Source organism: Medicago sativa, chromosome 4 (assembly GCF_051527215.1).
Source record: "Medicago sativa cultivar Bolivia chromosome 4, Bolivia_mono, whole genome shotgun sequence".
In the NCBI taxonomy this organism is placed as follows: Eukaryota; Viridiplantae; Streptophyta; class Magnoliopsida; order Fabales; family Fabaceae; genus Medicago; species Medicago sativa.
The window spans coordinates 79,898,473-79,921,289 of NC_140752.1; the positions used below are offsets into that span (position 1 = coordinate 79,898,473).

The 22,817-nt window shown below is 37.7% G+C and overlaps 3 protein-coding genes across 5 annotated transcripts; all 3 read left to right on the forward strand.

Annotated features, from left to right (window-relative positions):
• Positions 1 to 1,197: 1,197 nt before the first annotated feature.
• Positions 1,198 to 3,223, forward strand: LOC146932405 (epoxide hydrolase 3-like). Its single transcript, XM_085704060.1, is given in 6 exon segments — positions 1,198 to 1,307; positions 1,386 to 1,600; positions 2,149 to 2,220; positions 2,222 to 2,320; positions 2,402 to 2,637; positions 2,795 to 3,223. Coding segments are annotated over 6 exon segments (939 nt in total). The 5' UTR covers positions 1,198 to 1,237; the 3' UTR covers positions 3,042 to 3,223.
• Positions 3,224 to 5,038: 1,815 nt separating this feature from the next.
• On the forward strand, positions 5,039 to 17,854 carry LOC146932406 (phosphatidylinositol N-acetylglucosaminyltransferase subunit A-like). Of its 2 annotated transcripts, XM_085704063.1 has the most exons (9): positions 5,039 to 5,350; positions 5,710 to 6,309; positions 6,820 to 6,974; positions 16,443 to 16,533; positions 16,697 to 16,813; positions 16,897 to 17,000; positions 17,321 to 17,411; positions 17,505 to 17,645; positions 17,676 to 17,854. In XM_085704063.1, the coding sequence occupies exons 1-9, from the start codon at positions 5,219 to 5,221 to the stop codon at positions 17,688 to 17,690; spliced, it is 1,446 nt and encodes a 481-aa protein (XP_085560189.1). In that variant the 5' UTR covers positions 5,039 to 5,218; the 3' UTR covers positions 17,691 to 17,854. The 2 variants fall into 2 exon arrangements, with proteins under 2 accessions (XP_085560189.1, XP_085560188.1); XM_085704062.1 differs by having other exon boundaries at positions 17,505 to 17,854.
• Positions 17,855 to 18,612: 758 nt separating this feature from the next.
• Positions 18,613 to 22,660, forward strand: VIP5 (plus-3 domain-containing protein). Of its 2 annotated transcripts, none has more exons than XM_085704065.1 (2): positions 18,613 to 18,750; positions 20,413 to 22,660. In XM_085704065.1, the coding sequence occupies exon 2, from the start codon at positions 20,451 to 20,453 to the stop codon at positions 22,416 to 22,418; it is 1,968 nt and encodes a 655-aa protein (XP_085560191.1). In that variant the 5' UTR covers positions 18,613 to 18,750; positions 20,413 to 20,450; the 3' UTR covers positions 22,419 to 22,660. The 2 variants fall into 2 exon arrangements, with proteins under 2 accessions (XP_085560191.1, XP_085560190.1); XM_085704064.1 differs by having other exon boundaries at positions 20,427 to 22,660.
• The last annotated feature ends 157 nt before the right edge of the window (positions 22,661 to 22,817 follow it).

The window sequence follows — 22,817 nt, forward strand, 5'->3', positions numbered from 1 at the left end:
ATATTATATATCAATCACCTGCAAACTAGCTTTGGTACCTCTACAATCAAAATTACATGGACTTAATGATGGACCGCCACAATTAAAAACCACACCAAAGAAAAATGCCCAGCCACACATCCAACATAATTGCTGCACTTGCTAAACACAGATTCAATGAAACTCAAAATAGTGCTTAATCTGATGTCCACCTTCTCTATACTGCACAATTCTCAACAGAAGAAAAAAAAAGGACAAATATGTGGCAAAATCATGAAACAGCATTTCTACTCCACACAAATTTAATTCAGCATCAATTATTTTTAAATCAAACTCAATGCAACAACAGCTCAATTGAAAACATTTAACACATGCTCTAAAGGACAAGCTATTCTATACAACCTAAGCACACCGTTTTAAAGCACAATATGCCAAAACACTAAAATGTATAACTCCTCCAACACATAAGATAACAAATCAACCACAGCCACTAAATAAAAAAAAAAAAAGCATAACCGGTTCCCCTTAATCATTGCACCTCAAAAACCAACTTTAGTACTAGTAATCCCATTCAAAAGCTACACTGCTACCGTGCATAATTATGCCGGAAAAAAATCCAGCAGAGCCACATTGTGTACAAATTGAAATACAAGGCATTCGTGTTTTCCTTTTTACCAATAATTGAATACTCATTGTGACATTTCCACTAGTATGGCTGCAAAACAATTTCAATGATGCCTCCCATTTTGACTATTATTAATAACATAGATTAGTTTTTCTTTCCGTCAAAAGATAAATAAATTATGTTTCTCCAATGGAAAATCTCTTTACCTTTCAATGTTAAGGGACACTTGTTCAAGGTCTCTTGTCAAAGGGACACCCATAACACTGAAACAGTTAAGGGATGATCAAAGTCCATGAACAACAGTTTGGTTGTCTTTCCAATGGAAAATATCTTTATTTTTTAATGATAAATATCTTTATATTTAATTTTGACTCTATTTTTGACAGAACATTGGTTTTGAATTGACTAGTATAACTTAGACTTTACACAGTATTTTTCTATAAGAAAATATAAAGATAGATAATGACAGTATTTGTTTATTTATTAATATGTAGTTTCTTGATAAGTTAACGTGGTCTCCCATGATTGGAACGTGAAGGTTGATTTATCAAACGTGAAGTAATAAAGCAAGAGAAACCTGGGCTTGGCATGTCAGTGTTCAGTTCAGACACGAAAGTCGAAACACATTCATTCATGGATGAAATCCAACACAAGTTCGTTAATGTAGGAGCTCTCAAACTCCACATAGCAGAGATTGGAACCGGTTAGTCAGAATCCAATCTTTGTCTTGTCTTGTGAATCAAAGTCAAACACCTTTCTTATCTTTATTAGAATCTTTCAGGTCCAAACGTCGTAGTATTCCTTCACGGTTTCCCAGAGATATGGTACTCCTGGCGCCACCAGATGATAGCTCTTGCAGGTGCCGGTTTCAGAGCGATCGCTCCTGATTACAGAGGCTATGGACTATCCGACCAGCCTCCTGAACCGGAAAAAACCACCTTCACTGATCTTCTCAACGACCTTCTAGCGATTCTTGATGCTCTTGCTATTTCTAAGGTACACATCAGAAGAAAATAGTTCATGATCAACTTTGTTAGTTAGTAACGTGTTGAAATGTCTTTCGATTTTTCTTAAGTTAAACTAGTGTCATACCTTGTGTTGGAATTTTAGATTTTAATTTTATGCATGTGTCTAATACTAATTGAGCTAATAGCCAAATCTATGCTCAATATTATATTAACAAGTAACAACTGTCAAAATAGTCTTTGAATTTTGCAAATTCATAAATACATTCATAAATTTGTAAATTTTGTATTTGCCAATTCGCAAATATGAGAGACTATTTTGACCGTTACTTAGAGCTTCGAGGATCAATTTGTCTATTCACTCAATAGTATCAATTGTCGATTCAACATTTAATTTTTTACTTCAACATGTTTTGGTCGATGTAAATATATCAATTTTTACTTTATCTTTAGTCCTAATATTTGCTAGCCGTGACTGTTTTCATCCATAATTTGAAGCAATTCCAGCCAATGGGTCGCTATACTTCATAGCATATATGCTGAATATGTTGCCTAATTTTTTATGCATTTATATCCTAGGTGTTTCTTGTTGGAAAAGATTTTGGAGGTCCTCCTGCATATCTGTTTTCCATTCTACACCCAGAAAGGGTGTTAGTTAGGAGTTATCACATTGGGAGTTCCATATGTTCCACCAGGCCCCTCTATGCTACATAAATACTTCCCAGAAGGCTTCTACATTTTGAGATGGAAGGTAAATTTATTTTTCCTTTTAGGCTTTTACTATCGATCTATCATCATGGCTTTGTATCTGTTTATATGTATTATGTATCAGGAACCGGGAAGAGCAGAGGCTGATTTTGGACGCTTTGATGCAAAAACTGTTGTGCGAAAAGTTTATATCCTTTTCTCAAGAAGTGAATTACCAATAGCTAATGAAAACCAAGAGATCATGGATTTAGTGGAACCTGATACCCCTCTTCCCTCTTGGTTTACTGAGGATGATCTTTCAACTTATGGAGCCTTGTATGAGAAATCTGGATTCCGAACCGCATTGCAGGTTCCATATAGGTGCTAACTTTTTTTATCTCATTCTCTACTTCCTTTTTTTCATAGTGAAAATGGGAAATGATATGGTGCTTTGACCTATCAGAAAATTATTATGGTGTGAAGATGAATTCTTGTTAATGATATTGGAATTGTTTTGTTTGCATTTGTACTTTTGTAGGACAGCTGGTGATGACTTGAACTTGCCAGATCCTGTAGTCAAAGTTCCAACACTGCTGATAATGGGAGAAAAGGATTATGTTTTCAAGTTTCCAGGGATTGAAGATTTAATAAAAAGTGAAAAGACGAAAGAGCTTGTTCCCAATTTGGAGGTTACATTTATTCCAGAGGGAACTCATTTTGTTCAAGAACAATTTCCCGAACGGGTGAATCAGCTTATCCTTGCTTTCCTAGCCAAACACACTTGAAGTTTTGTCATGAATGGTCTGTGTTGTTTGGCAAGTGTGTGGAGTTTTACCGAAACAATTTGAAGCGGCTGGATAAGAGATTGTGGTCACATTGTGTACTTTTATCCTTCTAGTTATGATTGAAACATGAATTGGTGCTTGATGAGACTATTGTAAGAATAAATAAATGTGTGTATTTGAAATATTTGTTTTTTTTTCAAAGACAAAATGGTAAAGGATTTCCAAGACCATGGCATCCTACTGCCATATGTTAAAGATTTCCTCACCATTGTGTTATTTGATAACAGAATCCCTATTCTACAAAGTTATTTTTACTTTCTCCACTTATCTATCAATCAAGACTTACTTGTTTGAAACACCTTCCCATTTCTTGCTTTCAAATTCACTTAAATACATCAAACCATACACATGACATCCTACACTTTTTATATACCTTCCCTAGACTTAGAGTGGATATAAAATGCTCAAAAGGAATAAGGCCTTTGTTATATATCCTGCTGTTTATACTCCAATCTAATTGAAACTTACATACCAAACTTTGTATGCTTTGCTTGTAATTGTGTGCCCGGTTGATGTGTTTTTTGTTTTCTTTTTATTTGGATTTATTTTAAGACAAAAAAAAAAGTGATTCAGTTTGATTTTAATTGAAAAATCATAATGTGATTTATATGAATACGGTCTATCATCTCGAATTGTGGAACCCTTGTATCTATAAAAAAAAACATGCTAGCATAGGCGACAAATAAATGGTGGTGATCATGCTTTAAAACATTTATAAATTATGCTACTCACAATGTTTTTTTTTAGTTAAGTTATGCTACTCTCAATGTTTTTATGCTTATCTCTCATTGTTTTTTTTACAAAAGAGGACAAAAGCTCAAGAAGAAAACTACAAATATAAACGAACATTATGAGACATGCTAGCGTCGGATCTGTCATCAAAGAGAATATTTTGAAGCTCCCTAGGAGGAGTCTCCATTACATGGAAATCAAAAGCGTTCAAAGTTAAACTAAAGTTAGCTAACCAATCAGCTGCTATGTTGCCTTCATGCCAAGTATGATTAATTTGCACATTCCAATTCATGTTTTTAAACTCACAGATGTGCCGAATCAAGGTAGGAGCACTCCCATTAATATTGCAATTTCATGTTATCATGTCGACCAACAAATTGGAAGCACTCTCAACTTGAAGGTGAGTCATTCCCCGTCTCCGAGCTAGCTCCAAACCCAAACACATGGCCCACAAGCTTCAATTTTACGAGCATAACATTTGTTGAACAAAATATCTTAATTTTGCATGCGTTTAAGATTTTAAACAAAATACTAATAATTAACATTTGCTTATAAAAAAAAAATTGTATTACATAAATAAAATAAGAGATTAATGATGGTGGGTTGACAATCCAAAATAATTTTGGACACACAACCAATCAAAATATTCTGAATTGCCACATAAATTAAAAGTTCAATCTATCTCAATTACCAAAATAAAAGGGGGAAATAGTCATTTTTTCCCTCTAAAGGTGTAACGAATAATCACAATAGTCTCTCAATGTATCGAATTGCAAAATAGCCCATACCGTGCACTCTGTTAATAAAAATAGTTCATGACGTTAAAATGATATGTTAATATTATCATATTAATCCATCAATATACTTACATAATGTTAGTTATATCGGTCACTATACGTACTTACTTGTTGTCATATTTGTCCTTATAAAAAAAAAATAGTTATTATTATCAATTATCATTAAAGATTATTTTAACGGAGACTATTTTAACAATAAATTGCATAATCAAATAGTACTATGTTGAAATTTCAATACATTAAAAAACCAACTATTGAGATTATTCATTGCGCACGAGACGAAAATAATTATTTATCCTTATGAAAAAAAGAAGAAAAAAAAAACGTTTTTGACTCTATATAGTGGACTACACTCGTAACACACGTACAAAGTTTCTCGATATATGCAATGCCGCATTGAAAGGTTTCAAGTCCAAACGTGATATGATGCAAAACACAGCGGACGCCATGTTCATGTCGTCGACCTGCCGCCGTTGATCTACGCTACATCCCTCCAGCAACCGGCATTGATCAGAAGAAGGAAGCAATCCATTTCGAACTCCAAATCAGGAAAAGGAAAAGGAAATTTTGGTTTTGGTTTTGGTAGTGATGGGTGATCGTAAAAATGAAAATGAAAAGCATTCGATTCTTATGGTCTCTGATTTTTTCTATCCCAACGTTGGTGGTGTCGAGAATCACATCTACTGCCTCTCTCAATGCTTGCTCAACTTAGGCCACAAGGTATCACATTATCACTTTTCACCATTCTAGGTCTACTGCTTAATTCCACTCACTTATTTCACCTTATATACTGCTTTAACCACTTATATCATAAATGTTTATGCTATAGACGCTTAATTAATTAAGCTGATTATCCAAACAGAGCCTTAGGGAAGAAAATGAGAGTTCTTTGATTCGATTTATCATCTAAAGAATTATATCTCTTGAAAAGGATTGTTTTCATCCAAAGAATTAATCATTTTGCACTTTTTCATTCACGTAGTAACATAACATGACTGATGTATTTATAACTTATTGTGCTGTCTGAGGTAATTTGCAATGTTTTTGAATTGAATTAAAATGTAATTACCAATGATCAGGTGGTGGTTGTAACTCATGCTTATGGAAAACGCTCTGGGGTTAGATACATGACAGGTGGTTTGAAAGTCTACTATGTTCCATGGAGACCATTCTTTAATCAGAATACATTTCCAACTTTATATGGAACACTCCCAATTATAAGAACTATTCTCACTCGAGAAAGAATTACCGTTGTGCATGGACATCAAACCTTTTCAACACTTTGTCACGAGGCCCTTATGCATGCTAGAATCATGGGATACAAGGTTGTGTTTACTGATCATTCCTTGAATGGTTTTAGTGACACTGGAAGTATTCACATGAACAAGGTTTTGCAGTTTACCTTGGCAGATGTGAGTCAGGCTATATGTGTTTCTCATACAAGTAAGGAGAACACGGTTTTGAGGTCTGGTTTGGTGCCAGAGAAGGTTTTTGTAATTCCTAATGCTGTTGACACTGCCAAGTTTAAGCCAGTGTCGGAGGCGGATGCGGAGGCGGAGGAGGAGCGTCCTCCTAGCGGATCGGAAATTGTTATTGTTGTTATCAGTCGATTGGTTTACCGTAAAGGAGCCGACTTGCTTGTTGAAGTCATTCCAGAAGTGTGTCGATTGCATCCTAATGTAAGTTGGCTTGTTTTGCATAACGCGGTATAAGAAATTTGGATCTAGATTTTTGTCTAATGTGGACATAATGGTATTAACTTATGGCCCCCCTCTTGGAATGATTTTCCTTTTTGTCCTGCTGGTGCTTCTTGACAGAGAAAGTTGCAATTTTTATGATGATTTATAGTTTGTGCATACCACTTTTTTTGCAATATATTCTTCCTATCTTCTATTTGAACCTTAACCTCTTTGCATTATTCAAAATTTTGAAGTCGGAACTAAGACATTTCATCTATATTGTCATGGAAACTTTTTGTCCATTGCAGAGAGCAACATCGTTTACCCTTTTAATATTCATTTTCACAATATTTATATGATTATTGGTGTTCCAGTGTTGCTATTGTGCTGGTTCCTTATGTAGGAGCCTAATAGAATCAAGTGAAATAATGGCCAAATAAATTGTAATTTTTAGAATTTGGTACCTCAAGTGTAGACATTAAAGACATAACTTATGTATCCCATTTGAAGGTTCATTTCATTATTGGAGGTGATGGACCTAAACGTGTACGGTTGGAGGAGATGAGAGAAAAGCATTCTCTTCAAGATCGAGTTGGTTTGATGGGAGCTGTACAACATACAGATGTCCGATCTGTTCTAATAAAAGGGCATATTTTCTTAAACAGGTTTGGCATCCTGGAAAAGTTCTTTATTTCTTTCTGTAAGTTTTATGGTTATGAATTTATACTCTGTCATAATTTTTAATCATCTGTTGCATCTTCAACACTTGTTTTTTCTATTATTGTTATTTCGCTGCCCGAGATTCACTATTATACAACATTTCTGGTCTTAGAGATATGCGGCTTAATTCTTTTGTAGTTGTTGGGAATAATTTCCTGAATTTTTTGCTTCAAATATAAGGGTGATAATGAAGCCATTTTAAGTGGCTGAAGTTTGAAGAATAAATTTTCTAACTTAATTTGATGTATATCAAGTCATCGATATTTTAAAATTTCCAACTGTTCTCATCTATCATACTTCTCATTTCTAGTTTTGAGTAACATCTTTAAGAAAAAGGAGGAAATCTAAGATTTGAGTAACTGATTCTATAAATCATTGAAGTGAATATAAAGAGCATTTTAGTTTTTATCCATCCTTTATATGGTTGAGAATGATGATCCATTCACACAATGTCAGGGCCTCAAAAGTTTCATACTACTTTAGATCAACAGGTACTTTAGGGCCCTGAATGACAGGGCATGAAGATAACTATTCTATAAACCCAGGGGATTTGTTAAATTAATGTCATTGACCTCTAAAGCACCTATTGTTGTTATTAACCATAAGTATTTCAAATTTCACTTACTAGCATGTTTAAATTGTCAATCTAAGAAGAAATGTGCACCAGTTTGTTGCATGACCTCTGGAGCAAAGGGGCACCGTTTCACCCAAATAACCCCGTAATAACTGAGTTGAGATTCTCTCCATTTATAAAAATGAATGGAGATTGCCATTATGAAAGAGATAGACACAAAAAATAGGTGGTGGGTCCTATCATTAAATAGGTCTTGTTAGAGTGAGTAGATTAAGCTAAGATAGTTTAGTCTCTAAGCTAGTGACTAAGCACTTTGTACAGCTGTCGTTAGAATGCTCTATAAATACTGTATTCACTCTTCATTTCAGATTAATAATACAATAACACAATCTCTCTCTCTCTCTAAGCTTTTCTAACTGTTTCCATGGAGTTTCACTTCAAATATGGTATCTAGAGCTTTCTGATCCAGTGCCATGGCTTCCCCAACCAATTCATCTTCCTCCGATGCTACGCAGCGCGTTACTGCTGCAGCATCCAAAAACTTCAAACAAGTGATTTCGGTGAAGCTTGATGATACGAATTATCTTCAATGGAAACAACAGGTGGAAGGCGTGCTTCGAGGAACAAAAATGGTGAAACACGTTGTCTCGCCGTCGATTCCACCGGTTTTTCTCACCGACGCAGCACGTGAAGCCGGAACTGAAAATCCGGCGTACACCGAATGGGAAGAGCAAGACTCTTTGCTCTGTACGTGGATTCTTTCAACGATCTCGCCGTCGCTTCTCTCGCGGTTCGTTCTTCTCCGGTTCTCGCATCAAGTTTGGGATGAGATTCATAGCTATTGCTATACTCAGATGAAGACGCGTTCGTGTCAACTCCGATCGGAGCTCCGATCCATCACCAAAGGCTCACGCACCGTTGCTGAGTTCATTGCGCGTGTTCGCACCATATCAGAGTCTCTTGCCTCCATTGGAGATCCTGTATCTCATAGGGACCTAATTGAAACAGTGCTTGAAGCACTTCCTGGAGAATATAACGCTATTGTTGCTAGCGTAAATTCCAAATCTGAAGTTATTTCTCTTGATGAGCTGGAATCTCAGCTTCTCACTCAGGAATCTCGCAATGAAAAATTCAAGAAAGCTGCAGTTACTGAACCTGTGTCTGTGAATCTCACTGAAACTAGTGCTCCTGAACCTAATTTTCAAGGTTTCAGTTCTGATGCACATGGAAACAATCAATTTCCCAATGCTAACCCTAATTTTGGGGGAAGAGGCCAGTTCAGAGACCGTGGTGGCCGTGGAGGCAGGTTTAGAGGCCGTGGTGGCTGTTTTAATGGAAATTCTGGTGGTAGACCCTATGTTCAATGTCAAATATGCTCTAAAACTGGACATGATGCCAATTACTGCCATTTTCGCTTCTCCACTCCTCAACCTGATTACTACAGTCCCTATGGTATGCAAGGAGGGTATGGCTATGGTGGTCCTTCAAGCTATGGTGCTCCCTTTAATGTGTGGATGCAGAATATGGCTCGTGCTCAGTCACCTGGACAATTCAGGCCACCTTCTCAAGCTGGTAGTCAAAAAGGATACCCTGCTCAAGCTTTCTTAATTGGTTCTGAAGCACACAACTCCTTCAGCAATGTCTGGTATCCAGACTCAGGAGCAACGCATCATGTCACACCAGATGCCTCCAATCTGATGGATTCTATGTCCCTCTCTGGATCTGATCAAGTCCATATTGGAAATAGACGAGGTTTGGCCATTACATCTGTTGGTTCATTACATTTTCCTTCCCCTTTACACCCCAAAACAACTTTAAAACTCAATAATCTCTTACTTGTTCCTTCTATAACCAAGAATCTTGTTAGTGTAAGTCAATTTGCTAGAGATAATGATGTCTACTTTGAGTTCCATCCTAATCATTGTTTTGTGAAATCTCAGGACTCTTCTAAGGTGCTCTTAAGAGGTGTTCTTGGACCTGATGGCCTCTATCAGTTTGAGGACACCAAGTCTGTCAAGGTCCCTGATCCTATCTACCAAAACTCTAGAGCCTGCAATCAAGTTTCAGCACAGTACCTTTCTTCAGCTTTTACTCCTTTAGAACTTAAAAATAGTCTCAACTCTAGCAATTTTCAATGTAATAATGTTGAGCACTTACCTAATAGTTCAACTAGAAGTTCTGTTCAGTCTTTTCCTTCTATGTATAGCATTTGGCATAGTAGGCTTGGACACCCTCATCATGATGAGGTGCTCCGAAGCATTATCAAACTTTGTAATGTCAAATTACCAAATAAAAATGTTTCAGAATTTTGTACTGCTTGCTGTCATGGTAGAGTTCATAGGCTTCCATCTTATGCATCTAAAATGACATATACTAAACCACTTGAATTAATTTTCTGTGATTTGTGGGGTCCTGCACCTGTTGAGTCTTCATGTGGTTACACTTACTTCCTTACTTGTGTAGATGCCTGTTCTAGATATACTTGGATTTATTCCTTGAAACTCAAGTCTCACACACTTCTCACATTTCAGAACTTCAAAACTATGATTGAACTTCAATTAAATAAGAAATTCATATCTGTGCAAACTGATGGAGGTGGTGAGTTTTTACCCTTCACCAAGTATCTCAATGAGCTTGGAATAGCACATAGATTTACCTGCCCTCATACTCACCATCAAAATGGCTCTGTTGAGAGAAAACACAGGCATATAGTTGAAACAGGCCTCACCCTTTTGTCTCATGCCAAAATGCCACTCAAATTTCGGGACCATGCTTTTCTGACAGCAACTTACCTTATTAACAGACTGCCTACACCGGTTTTAGCTCATAAGTCACCCTTCTTTTTACTCAATTTACAATTTCCAGATTACAAGTTCCTTAAGAGTTTTGGTTGTGCTTGCTTTCCATTTTTAAGACCATATAATTCTCACAAACTTGATTTTCATTCCAAGGAGTGTGTTCTTAGGATATTCCAATCATCACAAGGGTTATAAATGTCTAGATGCATCTGGTAGAATTTTTGTCTCTAAGGATGTTGTGTTTAATGAAACCAAGTTCCCTTATCATGAACTATTTCCTTCTCAGACAAGTTACTCTATTAAACCTGATGGTCCAACTCTGTCTTCTTTTATTCCTACTCTTGTCTCTAACTCATCTCAGTCATCTTCATCTGCTAGTTCAGACTCTCCTACTCATCACCCTCCATCCATTGAGTCTGAACCTATATCCCCTCCTGTGAATACTCCTATCACCTCACCAACTCAGTCTTATCACCATGAGTCCTCACCTATAACTACAAATGTGTTAAATCCCACCCCTATTACTGTTTTGTCTCCCTCTCCATCTCACAACTTTGCTTCTGAATCTTCTACTTCCACTACTGCATCTCAGCATGCTATTTCTGTGTCACCTCCTCCTGTTCCCCATATAATCCATCCTCACAATACTCTACTATGAACACAAGAGGTAAACTTGGTATTGTGCAGCCTAGACTCAATCCTACTCTCTTACTTACTCTTGTTGAACCTACATCATATAAAACTGCTATTAAGGATCCTAAATGGCATCTGGCTATGAAAGATGAGTTCAATGCCCCTGATGCATAATCAGACATGGTCTCTGGTTCCTCTTCCTGCAAATAGACATGCTATAGGCTGCAAATGGGTTTTCAGAGTTAAAGAGAATCCTGATGGGACTGTCAATAGATATAAAGCACGCCTGGTAGCTAAGGGATTCCATCAGCAGGCAGGGTTTGATTTTACTGCCAAGGCCGGTCCCAAGCCCGGGTAAAATGGAGAGGGTTGTGTTAGGCCTCGACAGCCAACGTAAAACTTTGTCGAATCTCTATGACATGGACCAAATACGAAATAGTGTGAATGCTAGGTCGTTGCCCGAAAGCAACGCGTTGTATGGCTCGAGTACAGTGTCAAATGAGCAAGGGCCGTTGCATCGCCGCCTGGATGTAGTGAAAAATAAGCAAGGGTTCCCACATCTTCGTGAACGGGTGCGGGTAAAGAAGCTAGTTCATGAGAGTAGGATTCGTTTTGGAACTTGGAATATAGGTACTCTTACGGGTAAATCTATGGAAGTAGTAGACACTATGACTAGGAGGAGGATTAACTTTATGTGCCTACAAGAAACTAAGTGGGTGGGGAAAAGGCGAGAGAATTAGATAGTTCAGGATTTAAGCTTTGGTACACGGGCGAAGTTAGATCGAGAAATGGGGTAGGCATCATTGTGGATAAGGAGTGGAAGAAAGATATTGTGGATGTTAAAAGGATAGGAGATCGGATTATAGCCTTAAAGTGTGTAGTGGAACAAGACACCTTTAACGTAATTAGCGCTTATGCACCTCAGGTAGGACTAGAAGAACACCTTAAAGTAAAGTTTTGGGAGGAGCTAGAAGGATTAATTCAGGATATTCCATTAGGAGAAAAGATTTTTCTAGGAGGGGATTTGAATGGGCATGTAGGGAGGGTTTCGAGAGGTTTCGAGGGCGTGCATGGGGGGTATGGTCTCGGGGAGGTAAATGCGGAGGGAAATTCCATCTTAGATTTTTCATCGGCTTTTCATCTTACAATAGCAAATACGTGTTTTAGGAAAAGAGAGGAGCATCTCATCACTTACAAGAGTGGGGCCTCTTGTTCTCAGATCGATTTCTTTCTCATTAGGAAAACAGACAGGAAGATCTGTTTAGACTGTAAAGTCATACCGGGAGAGGGCTTAACTACCCAACATAGAGTAATGGTGATGGATGTAAGGGTTAAGAGGAGGGCAAAGAGAAGAGACCGTAGCGGGGCTCCGCGAATCAAGTGGTGGCATTTAAAGGGTGACAAACAAAGGATATTCCAACACAAGATATTAGAGGGAGGTTTCAGGCAACCACATGGAAGCGCTAATGATATGTGGGAGAGGATGGCTCATGAGATTAAGAAGGTGGCAAAAGAGACATTGGGAGAATCTAGAGGTTTTGGACCTAGGGGTAAAGAATCTTGGTGGTGGAATGACAGTGTTCAGAGTAAAGTTCGGATCAAGAGAGATTGTTTTAGAGATTGGTCTAAGTGTAAAAATGCCGAAACTTGGGATAAATATAAGATAGCTAGGAAAGAGGCTAAGAAGGCGGTGAGCGAAGCGAGAACTCAAGCATTTGAAGGATTATACCAATCTTTAGGTACCAAGGAGGGGGAGAAATCTATATACAAGCTTGCGAAGGGACGAGAACGAAAGACAAGAGACCTGGACCAAGTGAAGTGTATTAAGGATGAAGAGGGTATAGTTTTGGTGCAAGAGAGAGATATTAAGGATAGATGGAAGAAGTATTTCCACAACTTATTTAATGAAGGATATGAGATCTTACCAGACTCTAACAGGTTAGACATCAGAGAGGAGGACCGAAACTATAACTATTATCGTCGGATTCAGGAGCACGAGGTGAAAGAAGCGTTGAAAAGGATGAGTAATGGCAAGGCAGTTGGGCCGGACAACATACCTATCGAAGTGTGGAAAAGTCTTGGCGATAGAGGAATTGGGTGGCTCACAAAACTTTTCAACGAGATTATGAGGACGAAGAAAATGCCGGACGAGTGGAGAAGAAGCACCTTAATTCCAATCTATAAGAACAAGGGGGATATACAAGATTGCACGAATTATAGGGGAATTAAGCTAATGAGTCATACCATGAAGTTATGGGAAAGGGTAATTGAGCGAAGACTAAGAAAAGAGACTCACGTTACGGATAACCAATTTGGTTTTATGCCTGGGAGGTCGACTATGGAAGCGATCTACTTACTTCGACGCGTGATGGAGCGATATCGGACGGATAAAAAAGACTTGCACTTAGTTTTCATTGATTTGGAGAAGGCGTATGATAGAGTACCTAGAGAGATTTTGTGGAAAGCCCTGGAGAAGAAAGGGGTGAGGATTGCCTATATTAGAGCTATCCAGGATATATATGAGGGGGCTTCGACTAGTGTGAGGACGCAGGATGGGGATACCGGAGATTTTCCCATAACAATAGGACTGCACCAAGGGTCAACCCTAAGTCCTTATCTTTTTACTTTAGTTTTGGATGTACTGACGGAACACATCCAAGAGTTAGCACCGAGATGTATGCTTTTTGCAGATGATGTAGTCTTGCTTGGTGAGTCGAGGGAGGAGTTAAACGGGAGGCTAGAGACTTGGAGGCAAGCCTTAGAAGCGTACGGTTTCCGCCTGAGTAGAAACAAGACGGAATATATGGAATGTAACTTCAGTAAAAGGAGAAGTGGGTCTACCTTAGAGGTGAAAGTTGGAGATCATATCATACCCCAAGTTACACGGTTTAGATATCTTGGGTCCATAGTACAAAATGACGGAGAAATAGAAGCTGATGTACATCATCGTATTCAAGCTGGGTGGTTGAAATGGAGAAGAGCCTCAGGTGTTTTGTGCGATAAGAAAGTACCACTTAAGCTGAAAGGAAAGTTCTATCGGACAGCAGTCAGACCGGCAATGTTGTATGGTACGGAGTGTTGGGCGGTTAAGAGCCAACACGAGAGTAAAGTAAGCGTAGCGGAGATGAGGATGTTGCGTTGGATGAGTGGTAAGACTAGACATGATAGGATTAGGAATGACATCATTAGAGAGAGAGTGGGGGTAGCACCTATAGTAGAAAAGTTGGTAGAAAATAGGCTTAGATGGTTTGGACATGTAGAGAGAAGACCCGTAGACGCCGTGGTAAGAAGAGTAGATCAAATGGAGGAGAGTCAGGTTAAAAGAGGTAGAGGAAGACCTAAGAAAACTATTAGAGAAACCATTAGAAAAGATTTAGAGGTCAATGAGTTGGATCCAAATATGGTCTTTGATAGAACATTATGGCGGCATTTGATCCATGTAGCCGACCCCACTTAGTGGGATAAGGCGTTGTTGTTGTTGTTGTTGTTGTTTCTCTCCTGTTGTTAAACCTGTCACAGTGAGAACAGTTTTGACTCTAGCTATCACTCAACACTGGCCCCTTCAACAGCTAGATGTAAACAATGCCTTTCTCAATGGCTTGCTTACTGAAGAGGTATATATGGAGCAGCCTCCTGGTTTTGAATCCTCTAAAAAGAACTTGGTTTGTAAGCTACACAAGGCCCTCTATAGATTGAAACAGGCCCCTAGAGCTTGGTTTGACAGACTTAAATCCACTCTTCTCAGTTTTGGTTTTAAGTCCAGCAGATGTGATCCTTCATTGTTTACCTTACATACTAAAGCTTACTGCATTTTCATTCTAGTGTATGTAGATGATATCATCATCACAGGGAACTCTAAAACTGCTATCCAGCAACTAGTTCATCAACTCAACTCAGAATTCTCTCTAAAGGATTTGGGGAAACTGGATTATTTTCTTGGAATAGAGGTTCATCACTCTCCATCAGGTTCCCTACTTTTATCCCAATCTAAATACATTAAGGATCTGCTTCAAAGAGCCAATATGATCAATGCAAATAGTATGGCTTCACCAATGGCATCCAGCACCAAGTTATCAAAATTTGGTTCCAATAGTGTTTCTGATCCCTCATACTTCAGATCTATAGTTGGTGCTCTGCAGTATGCAACAATTACAAGACCTGAAATCTCCTTCTCTGTGAATAAAGTGTGTCAGTTTCTATCTGCACCTCAAGAGGATCACTGGAAAGCAGTGAAAAGAATCCTCAGATATTTACAAGGGACCCGCATCATGGTTTGCTTCTCACACCTGCCAGTACTACTGAGCCACTTGCAATCACTGGGTTTTGTGATGCTGATTGGGCTTTAGACCCTGATGATAGAAGGAGTACATCTGGAGCATGTATATTTTTGGGTCCTAATTTGGTGTCTTGGTGGGCAAGGAAACAAACACTAGTGGCCAGGTCCAGTGCAGAGGCAGAATACAGAAGTCTTGCACAAGCTTCTGCTGAAATCATCTGGATACAATCTTTACTTCAGGAACTACAAGTGAAAAGTAAAGTCCCTCAGATATTTTGTGATAACCTTAGTGCAGTTTCTCTAGCCCACAACCCTGTTCTTCATTCAAGAACAAAACACATGGAATTAGATATTTTCTTTGTAAGAGAAAAGGTTATCAAGAAGGAGCTGTTGGTTTCCCATGTACCTGCTCAAGATCAGTGGGCAGATGTGCTTACTAAACCTCTGTCCACTGCTAGATTCATCTATCTTAGAAACAAACTGAGGGTTTGTGACACTCTCAGTTTGAAGGGGGAATGTTAGAGTAAGTAGATTAAGCTAAGATAGTTTAGTCTCTAAGCTAGTGACTAAGCACTTTGTACAGCTGTCATTAGAATGCTCTATAAATACTGTATTCACTCTTCATTTCAGATTAATAATACAATAACAGAATTCTGTTACAATCTCTTTTCTCTCTTCTCTCTCTCTCTCTCTCTCTCTCTCTCTCTCTCTCTCTCTATCTCTCTCTCTCTCTCTAAGCTTTTCTAACTGTTTCCATGGAGTTTCACTTCAAATAGGTCTCACCATCCTTAATTATTTTCAAGATTTTTTGTGTCTTTATCTCTCCAAATGGAAGAAATGGAGAAGAGATTGAATGGAGAGGATCCTAACTCGTAATAACTGTTTATTTTTCATACTTTCTACCTTTTGCTTATGTATCCCTGGTTGGTAAACGTAGCATGCTGACCTATGACATGAATCCACTTCAAACATTCAATACCTGATCCAAGCTAAGTTGTGTCACAATTACATCTTTTCTGATTTTCAGTTATTGATTTGAAGATATTAAGGACATGAACTTTATCATTCTGAGTCGTATCTGATATTATTTATTTTGTATTTGGTGTCCTACCTGACCTTTGCACTGTTACAGTTCCTTAACAGAAGCTTTTTGCATAGCCATATTAGAGGCTGCTAGTTGTGGATTGTTAACAGTCAGCACGCGCGTCGGAGGTGTTCCTGAGGTAGGCACCACAAGTATTTTTTTCTATTCTTATTTGATATATAAATTCCTTTTATGTAGTTTATCTTTGAGAAATTTTCTTATACACTTCAGTTTCTTGTAAATTCCAATATTTTGGACTACGATCTATTGGAGTTTGATATAGATTCACTTCCTTACTATAGGTTGTACCAGATGATATGATTGTTTTGGCAGAACCTGATCCAAGTGATATGGTGCGCGCAATCCAGAAGGCGATAACTATGCTGCCTAAAATTGATCCTCAAGTCATGCACAATCGAGTGAGTTTATAGTTTAAATGACCCTTTTCTTTTGCTTTCATCAGGTAAACTAGTTACTTAGTCAGTCTGTTTATTTTCTGTAGATGAGGGAACTCTATAGCTGGCATGATGTTGCCAAAAGAACCGAAATTGTATATGATCGTGCTTTGAAGTGTTCTGACCAAAATCTACTTGAACGACTCTCACGGTACACACTTTCATAGGTTTAATATAATTCTAATAGGAACATCTAGTTGTAAAAGAAAATCTACTGGTCATTCTGTTTCATTTATGTGATTTTTGTATTCTAATTACCTAAGCATGAAATTCTTTAATCTGCTTGTAACTTAAGCTGGTTGGTAGTAAAACAATGTATTTTGGGATCATTATTTGACAACACTACAAACTTTAGCAATCCTTTTTCTGGTACAAGAAGTTCAGATGTAAAACTAATACCTAATGAATTAAGGAACTAACAAGTTTATCATTAACTACTTCTAAGAATGCAAATTGTATCTGTTGTTTTAGACACCTCTCTTGCGGAGCATGGGCAGGAAAGATCTTTTGCTTGGTTATGATCTTCAGTTTTTTGTTATGGCATATATTGGAGCTATGGCAGGTATAGACTTGAATATGTTTCGCATTTTTGCTTCGTCATGTTCGGTGAGTTGTCTTACTTGTGTTGTGTTGTGTTGTGTGCTTTCATTATTAGCCTGCTGATGATATCGAGGAGGCGCCGGATTTCATTCTCTCACCCAACCGTGATGGATTGGAGGGATGTTGCAGAAAACCCAACAATGCAGAAAATCAGAAGAATAGTAGTGATACTAATATATATGATAATAGTAGTAATAATAATATTTCATAGGGTTTCTTCAAAAAAAATAATATTTCATAGGGAAAAGATATTTTGTTGTATAGAAAATTATGAAATTGTAGAGAATTCTAATCAGGGTCTTTGATTTTTCTTTATTGATATGTGCAAACAACAACATAAAATGTCTAGAGAGAGAATGAATGCATTGGTGTTCACTGAACTGGTGAATTCTCATTCAGTTTCAATATCAGCTATGTGGTAGTTCGAAATCTCCAACGTGGACAAAGTTGTTGTATCTGATTTGGTACAAGATCATTGGCCATGTATGTATGATTATGAAAGTGTCCTTAGATTTGTCTGAAGAGAGAACATTGTGCATACGGGTTGTGTGATATATTTAAATTGAAAATAAATGAAAAAGTCGTGCATGTGAAATTCTTTTTTTATCCTTGTTATTTTATAGATAGATGGGTAATGAGGAATAAAATTCTGAAAGGTTAATTAAAACTAAAGAACAATGTTTAATATTTTGAAATTGATTACTTTAGTAAAAAAAAACTGAGCATTATTATCAAAATATTTCAAACGCTGGGATTTTGTTACCTTGAAATAATATTTTTACACCATAAAAGTAGCTTTAAATGTGTTTTTGTAGCAAGCTTTAAATATGTTTTTTGACTGGTTTAAATATGTTAAAAAGAAAAAAAGATGTTAAATAACAAAAGAAAATGACGTGTTATTATATAAAACTCTTTTGTTACACTTTAATTTAATTGAATGAAACAAAACAACTATTGTTATTTTTCTGATCTCCGTGGGAAAGGAAGGTTCCAGCCACCAGACAAGTCTCTAACAATTATCACTTTAATAGTAAGCTTATGTTCTGTCTTTCTCTCTCTAAAGGACACTTTAGTTACAGACAGTACTTTTATTTTTTTACCAAAGTTACAGACAGTAATTCAACATAGATAGATAGTTGGGATTGGAAACATAGTAATTTTCCACTCAGAATCTCAAGTTCAACCTTCTACAATCAAGGCCAAACCCTCACTCAATCTCTTTATTCTAACCAATTTCAAATTTCAAGTCAAAACGATTTCCATTTTTGTCAAAAGTGAGGAACTTGGCTACCACTGCACTAGTAAGCTTCCAGATCTATCTTTTCTTTCTTTCAAATATTCTTGCTTTTTTAATATCTGCATCCAACCATAGATCTTGTTGCTCCTGGACAGTAATTAAGAGATTCTTATGATTTGTTTTTTTGGTTAGAAATAGTATGAAAATAATTTGCTAGGACATGAAAAATTGTTTTGCTTATTGATTTTAGTTGTAATACTAGTATTTTCTAATATGGGATCTGATTTTTGTGGAAATCAAGTCAAATTTTCAATTCAACCCTTGTCCAAATTATGCTCTCCTGTTTAGTATGGTTGTGTGGCTGATTGAGCTTAAAATTATTGCATATATTCCCTATCTCTTCAATGATAACTGCCATTTCAAAAAAAAAAAAAATTGTCCAAAAGTTGGTGTCACTTTCTAATTTGGATGTAGTTTTTAATTGATTTTCTCCAATTGTACCGTCTAATTAAAACTATACATTACTCCCATGTTATTATTTTTAACTTTGCATTTATGATAATGAAAGTACATCAATAGTTAATAGTACAAAATACCGGAGAAATAGAATGTAAATCATTGTATTCAAGTTGGGTGGTTGAAAGGGAGAAGAGCACGGGTGTTTAATGTGATAAGAAAGTACCGTTTAAGTTGAAAGGAAAATTCTATCAGACAGCAGTTAGACCGACGATGTTGTATGATATGGAATGTTGGGTGGTTAAGAACCAACACGAGAATCAAGTAAATGTAGCGGAGATGAGGATGTTGCGTTGGATGGGTAGTAAGACTAGACAAGATAGGATTAGGAATGGCACCTTTAGAGAGAGAGTTGGGGTAGCACCTATATTAGAAAAGATGGTAGAAAATAGGCTTAGGTGGTTTGGGCATGTAGATAGAAGAAGAGTGGATCAGATGGAGGAAAGTCAGATCAAAAGAGGTAGAGGAAGACCTTGAAAAACTATAAGAGAAACTATTACGAAAAATTTAGAGGTTAATGAGTTTGTTCCAATCAGGGTTTATGATAGAACATTATGGCGTAATTTGATCCATGTCACCGACCCCACTTAGTGGGATAAGGCTTGGTTGTTGTTGTTGTCTCTTTCTTTCTTTTATCTTTTCTTAATCTGTGTGAAATCGTCAAATGCGACTGTTATTGTCGGACAGACGGAGTATATGATTGTTAAACCTCTGATCATAGTTGTGGAGTACTTCTGTGGCTATGATTTTATGTCTCATTTATGCACTCAATTACATGCTTTGTTTTGTGTGTTTTTTGGGAATTGATAAACGGTTTGAATTAGTTTTGTACAGTACCGATAAAGGATGACGTAGATTATTTAGATTTGTATAACTTTTTTTTTATCAATAGATTTGTATAACTTGTTCACCAATCTTCTCGTGTATGGTAATGAATTCCTAATTGGTTTTTTACGCGTGTACAGCGTAGTGGTGCTGTATATTTCCCTATCTACTGTATGGTAATGACGTGGATTATTTAGATTTGTATAACCTTTTTTTTATCAATATATTTGTATAACTTGTTCACCAATCTTCTCGTGTATGGTAATGAATTCCTAATTGATTTTTTACGCGTCTACAGCGTAGTGGTGCTGTATATTTCCCTATCTGCTGTTGTCATATGGGTTAAAATAATAGTAACAATATTTAGTTTGGTACTGACATTTAGTGTATGCTGGATAGATTTGTGGAATCTTCTAGACCACTATGGCAGATTTGGAAAATTTGCTTTTGGAGGCTGCAGGAAGAACTGGTGCAGCTGGGAGAAATCGGCACTCTCTCCCACCTTCAAGGAGACGACATGATGGCTCCTATTCGGATGGTGGGAGTGATTCTAGGGACGATGATTCGGATGATGAACTTAATTATGCAAGCAGAAAGCCATCTGGATCACAAGTTCCTCTAAAGAAAAGATTAGATCCGGCCGACAGAGATGATGATTTGGGTAGTCAGGAAGAAGCAGATGATGATGGGCGAAGCGATCGTGAAGGCGATACCAGTGATGAATCAAATATCGGCGATGATCTCTACAAAGACGAAGATGACAGGCGGAAGCTTTCTGAGATGAGTGAACTTCAAAGAGAGATGATTTTGTCGGATAGGGCTTCAAAAAAGGACGATAAAAGTTTACTGGGAAAGATTGCATCAAAGCGTGAGAAAGGAAAGGCAATAATGACTGGAAAGCAGTCCCCCCCACTTTCATCATCTCGCATGCGTGCATCTGCCAGATCTGCCGATAGGTCAGCCAAGAATGAAGCATTAAATGAACTGCGTGCAAAGAGGTTGAAACAACAAGATCCAGAAGCTCGCCGTAGATTGAGAGAGGCTCCTAGAAGCTCAGGGTCCCGTAACTTTTCCCCACCAAAGCGCAAGTCTTTCACATCAGCAAATCTCAGTAGTTCAAGCCATAGTGATAGTGAAAGTAGGTCTCACAGTGATGATGAAGGGTCAACTGGGGATGGAGGAATTGCTGACAGTGATGATGATAGGGCATTATCTGGATCTGAGGGGCTATCCTTTCAGGATATAAAGGAAATAACTATTCGCAGGTCGAAACTTGCGAAATGGTTTATGGAGCCTTTCTTCGAGGAGTTGATAGTTGGTTGCTTTGTAAGAGTTGGAATCGGTAGATCTAAAACTGGACCTATCTATCGGCTCTGCATGGTGAAAAATGTTGATTCCTCAGACCCTGATCGACAGTATAAACTAGAGAACAAAACTACATACAAGTATTTGAATGTTGTTTGGGGAAATGAAAGCTCTGCTGCGAGGTGGCAAATGGCTATGATAAGCGACTCTCCTCCACTTGAAGAGGAATATAAGCAGTGGGTTAAGGAAGTGGAACGGAGTGGTGGCCGGATGCCCAGCAAGCAGGATGTGTTGGACAAAAAACAAGCTATAAATAAAATCATCACATTTGTCTACTCTGCTGCTACTGTGAAGCAGATGATACAAGAGAAAAAGTCTGCCTCGTCAAGGCCGCTAAATATTGCTGCTGAGAAGGATCGATTAAGGAGTGATTTGGAAAGAGCACAAGGTAAGAACGATGATGTGGAAGTGGAGAGGATCAAGGCAAGACTGCTAGAATTAGAGGCATCCAGACATGCAAAGGTGAAGGACGCCAAAGCTCTGAAGCTGGCTGAAATGAACAGAAAAAACAGGGTTGAAAATTTCAAGAATGCTTCTGAATTGAGGCCATTAACCGGTTTAAAAGAAGGGGATGCAGGTTATGATCCATTTTCAAGAAGGTGGACAAGATCAAGGAACTACTATGTTGCAACACCTAGTGAAAAGGCTGCTGCTTTAAATAATAATACCGTTGGCTTAGTTTCTGATGCAGGCGCCAACGGAACTGGAGTACCGGTAACTGCAGAGTCTGGCGCGGTGGCTACTGCCATTGCCTTGGAAGCTGCTGCTGATGCTGGAAAGTTGGTGGATACAAGTGCTCCGGTGGATCAAGGGACGGAATCGAATACACTGCACAACTTTGAGCTGCCAGTTTCATTAGCATTACTTCATAAGTATGGTGGAGCCCAAGGAGCTCAGGCAGGATTTATGGCAAGAAAACAAAGAATCGAATCAACAGTTGGATTTAAACTCTCGGAAAATGATGGCAGGAGACATGTACTGACTCTGTCAGTTGGTGATTACAAAAGAAGAAGAGGTCTTCTTTGAATTTGTTGCTGCTTTGCAGTATCCAGCTGAGGTAAGTCCACAGTTTAATGATCCAAATATGGATTTTATTGACTATAATGTTGTTGTATGTTGTAACCTTATTATTATGTTGAACTTTTTATAAGTGGCCATGTATCCACATATCTTCATTTAGCTCTATTGTTGAACAATAAAGTTGTGTGATAAATGGAAGATAATAATGTAATGTACTCTCTACATGCCAAGTGTCTTTAGTTTTCTCATTTTCTGGTCTAGGAATATGTTGTCTTTAGATTTTGGTTGCTGTTTTTGCAGTAGTAGCTACCTCGTTGTACCCTATGTTGCCTAATGATTTTTTTGAATTTAAGGAATCGATCGGACTTAGGTTTTCCAAATGCTTTGTCTAAGCTTGAGTTCATT

Excerpts from the sequence above, each read along its gene's own strand:
- LOC146932406 (XM_085704062.1), top strand. The coding sequence starts at position 5,219 with ATGGGTGATCGTAAAAATGAAAATGAAAAGCATTCGATTCTTATGGTC. Across the intron at positions 6,975-16,442 it reads GGGCATATTTTCTTAAACAG|TTCCTTAACAGAAGCTTTTT; the intron begins GTTTGGCATCCT and ends GCACTGTTACAG. Across the intron at positions 16,814-16,896 it reads CTCAAGTCATGCACAATCGA|ATGAGGGAACTCTATAGCTG; the intron begins GTGAGTTTATAG and ends TATTTTCTGTAG.
- VIP5 (XM_085704065.1), top strand. The coding sequence starts at position 20,451 with ATGGCAGATTTGGAAAATTTGCTTTTGGAGGCTGCAGGAAGAACTGGT.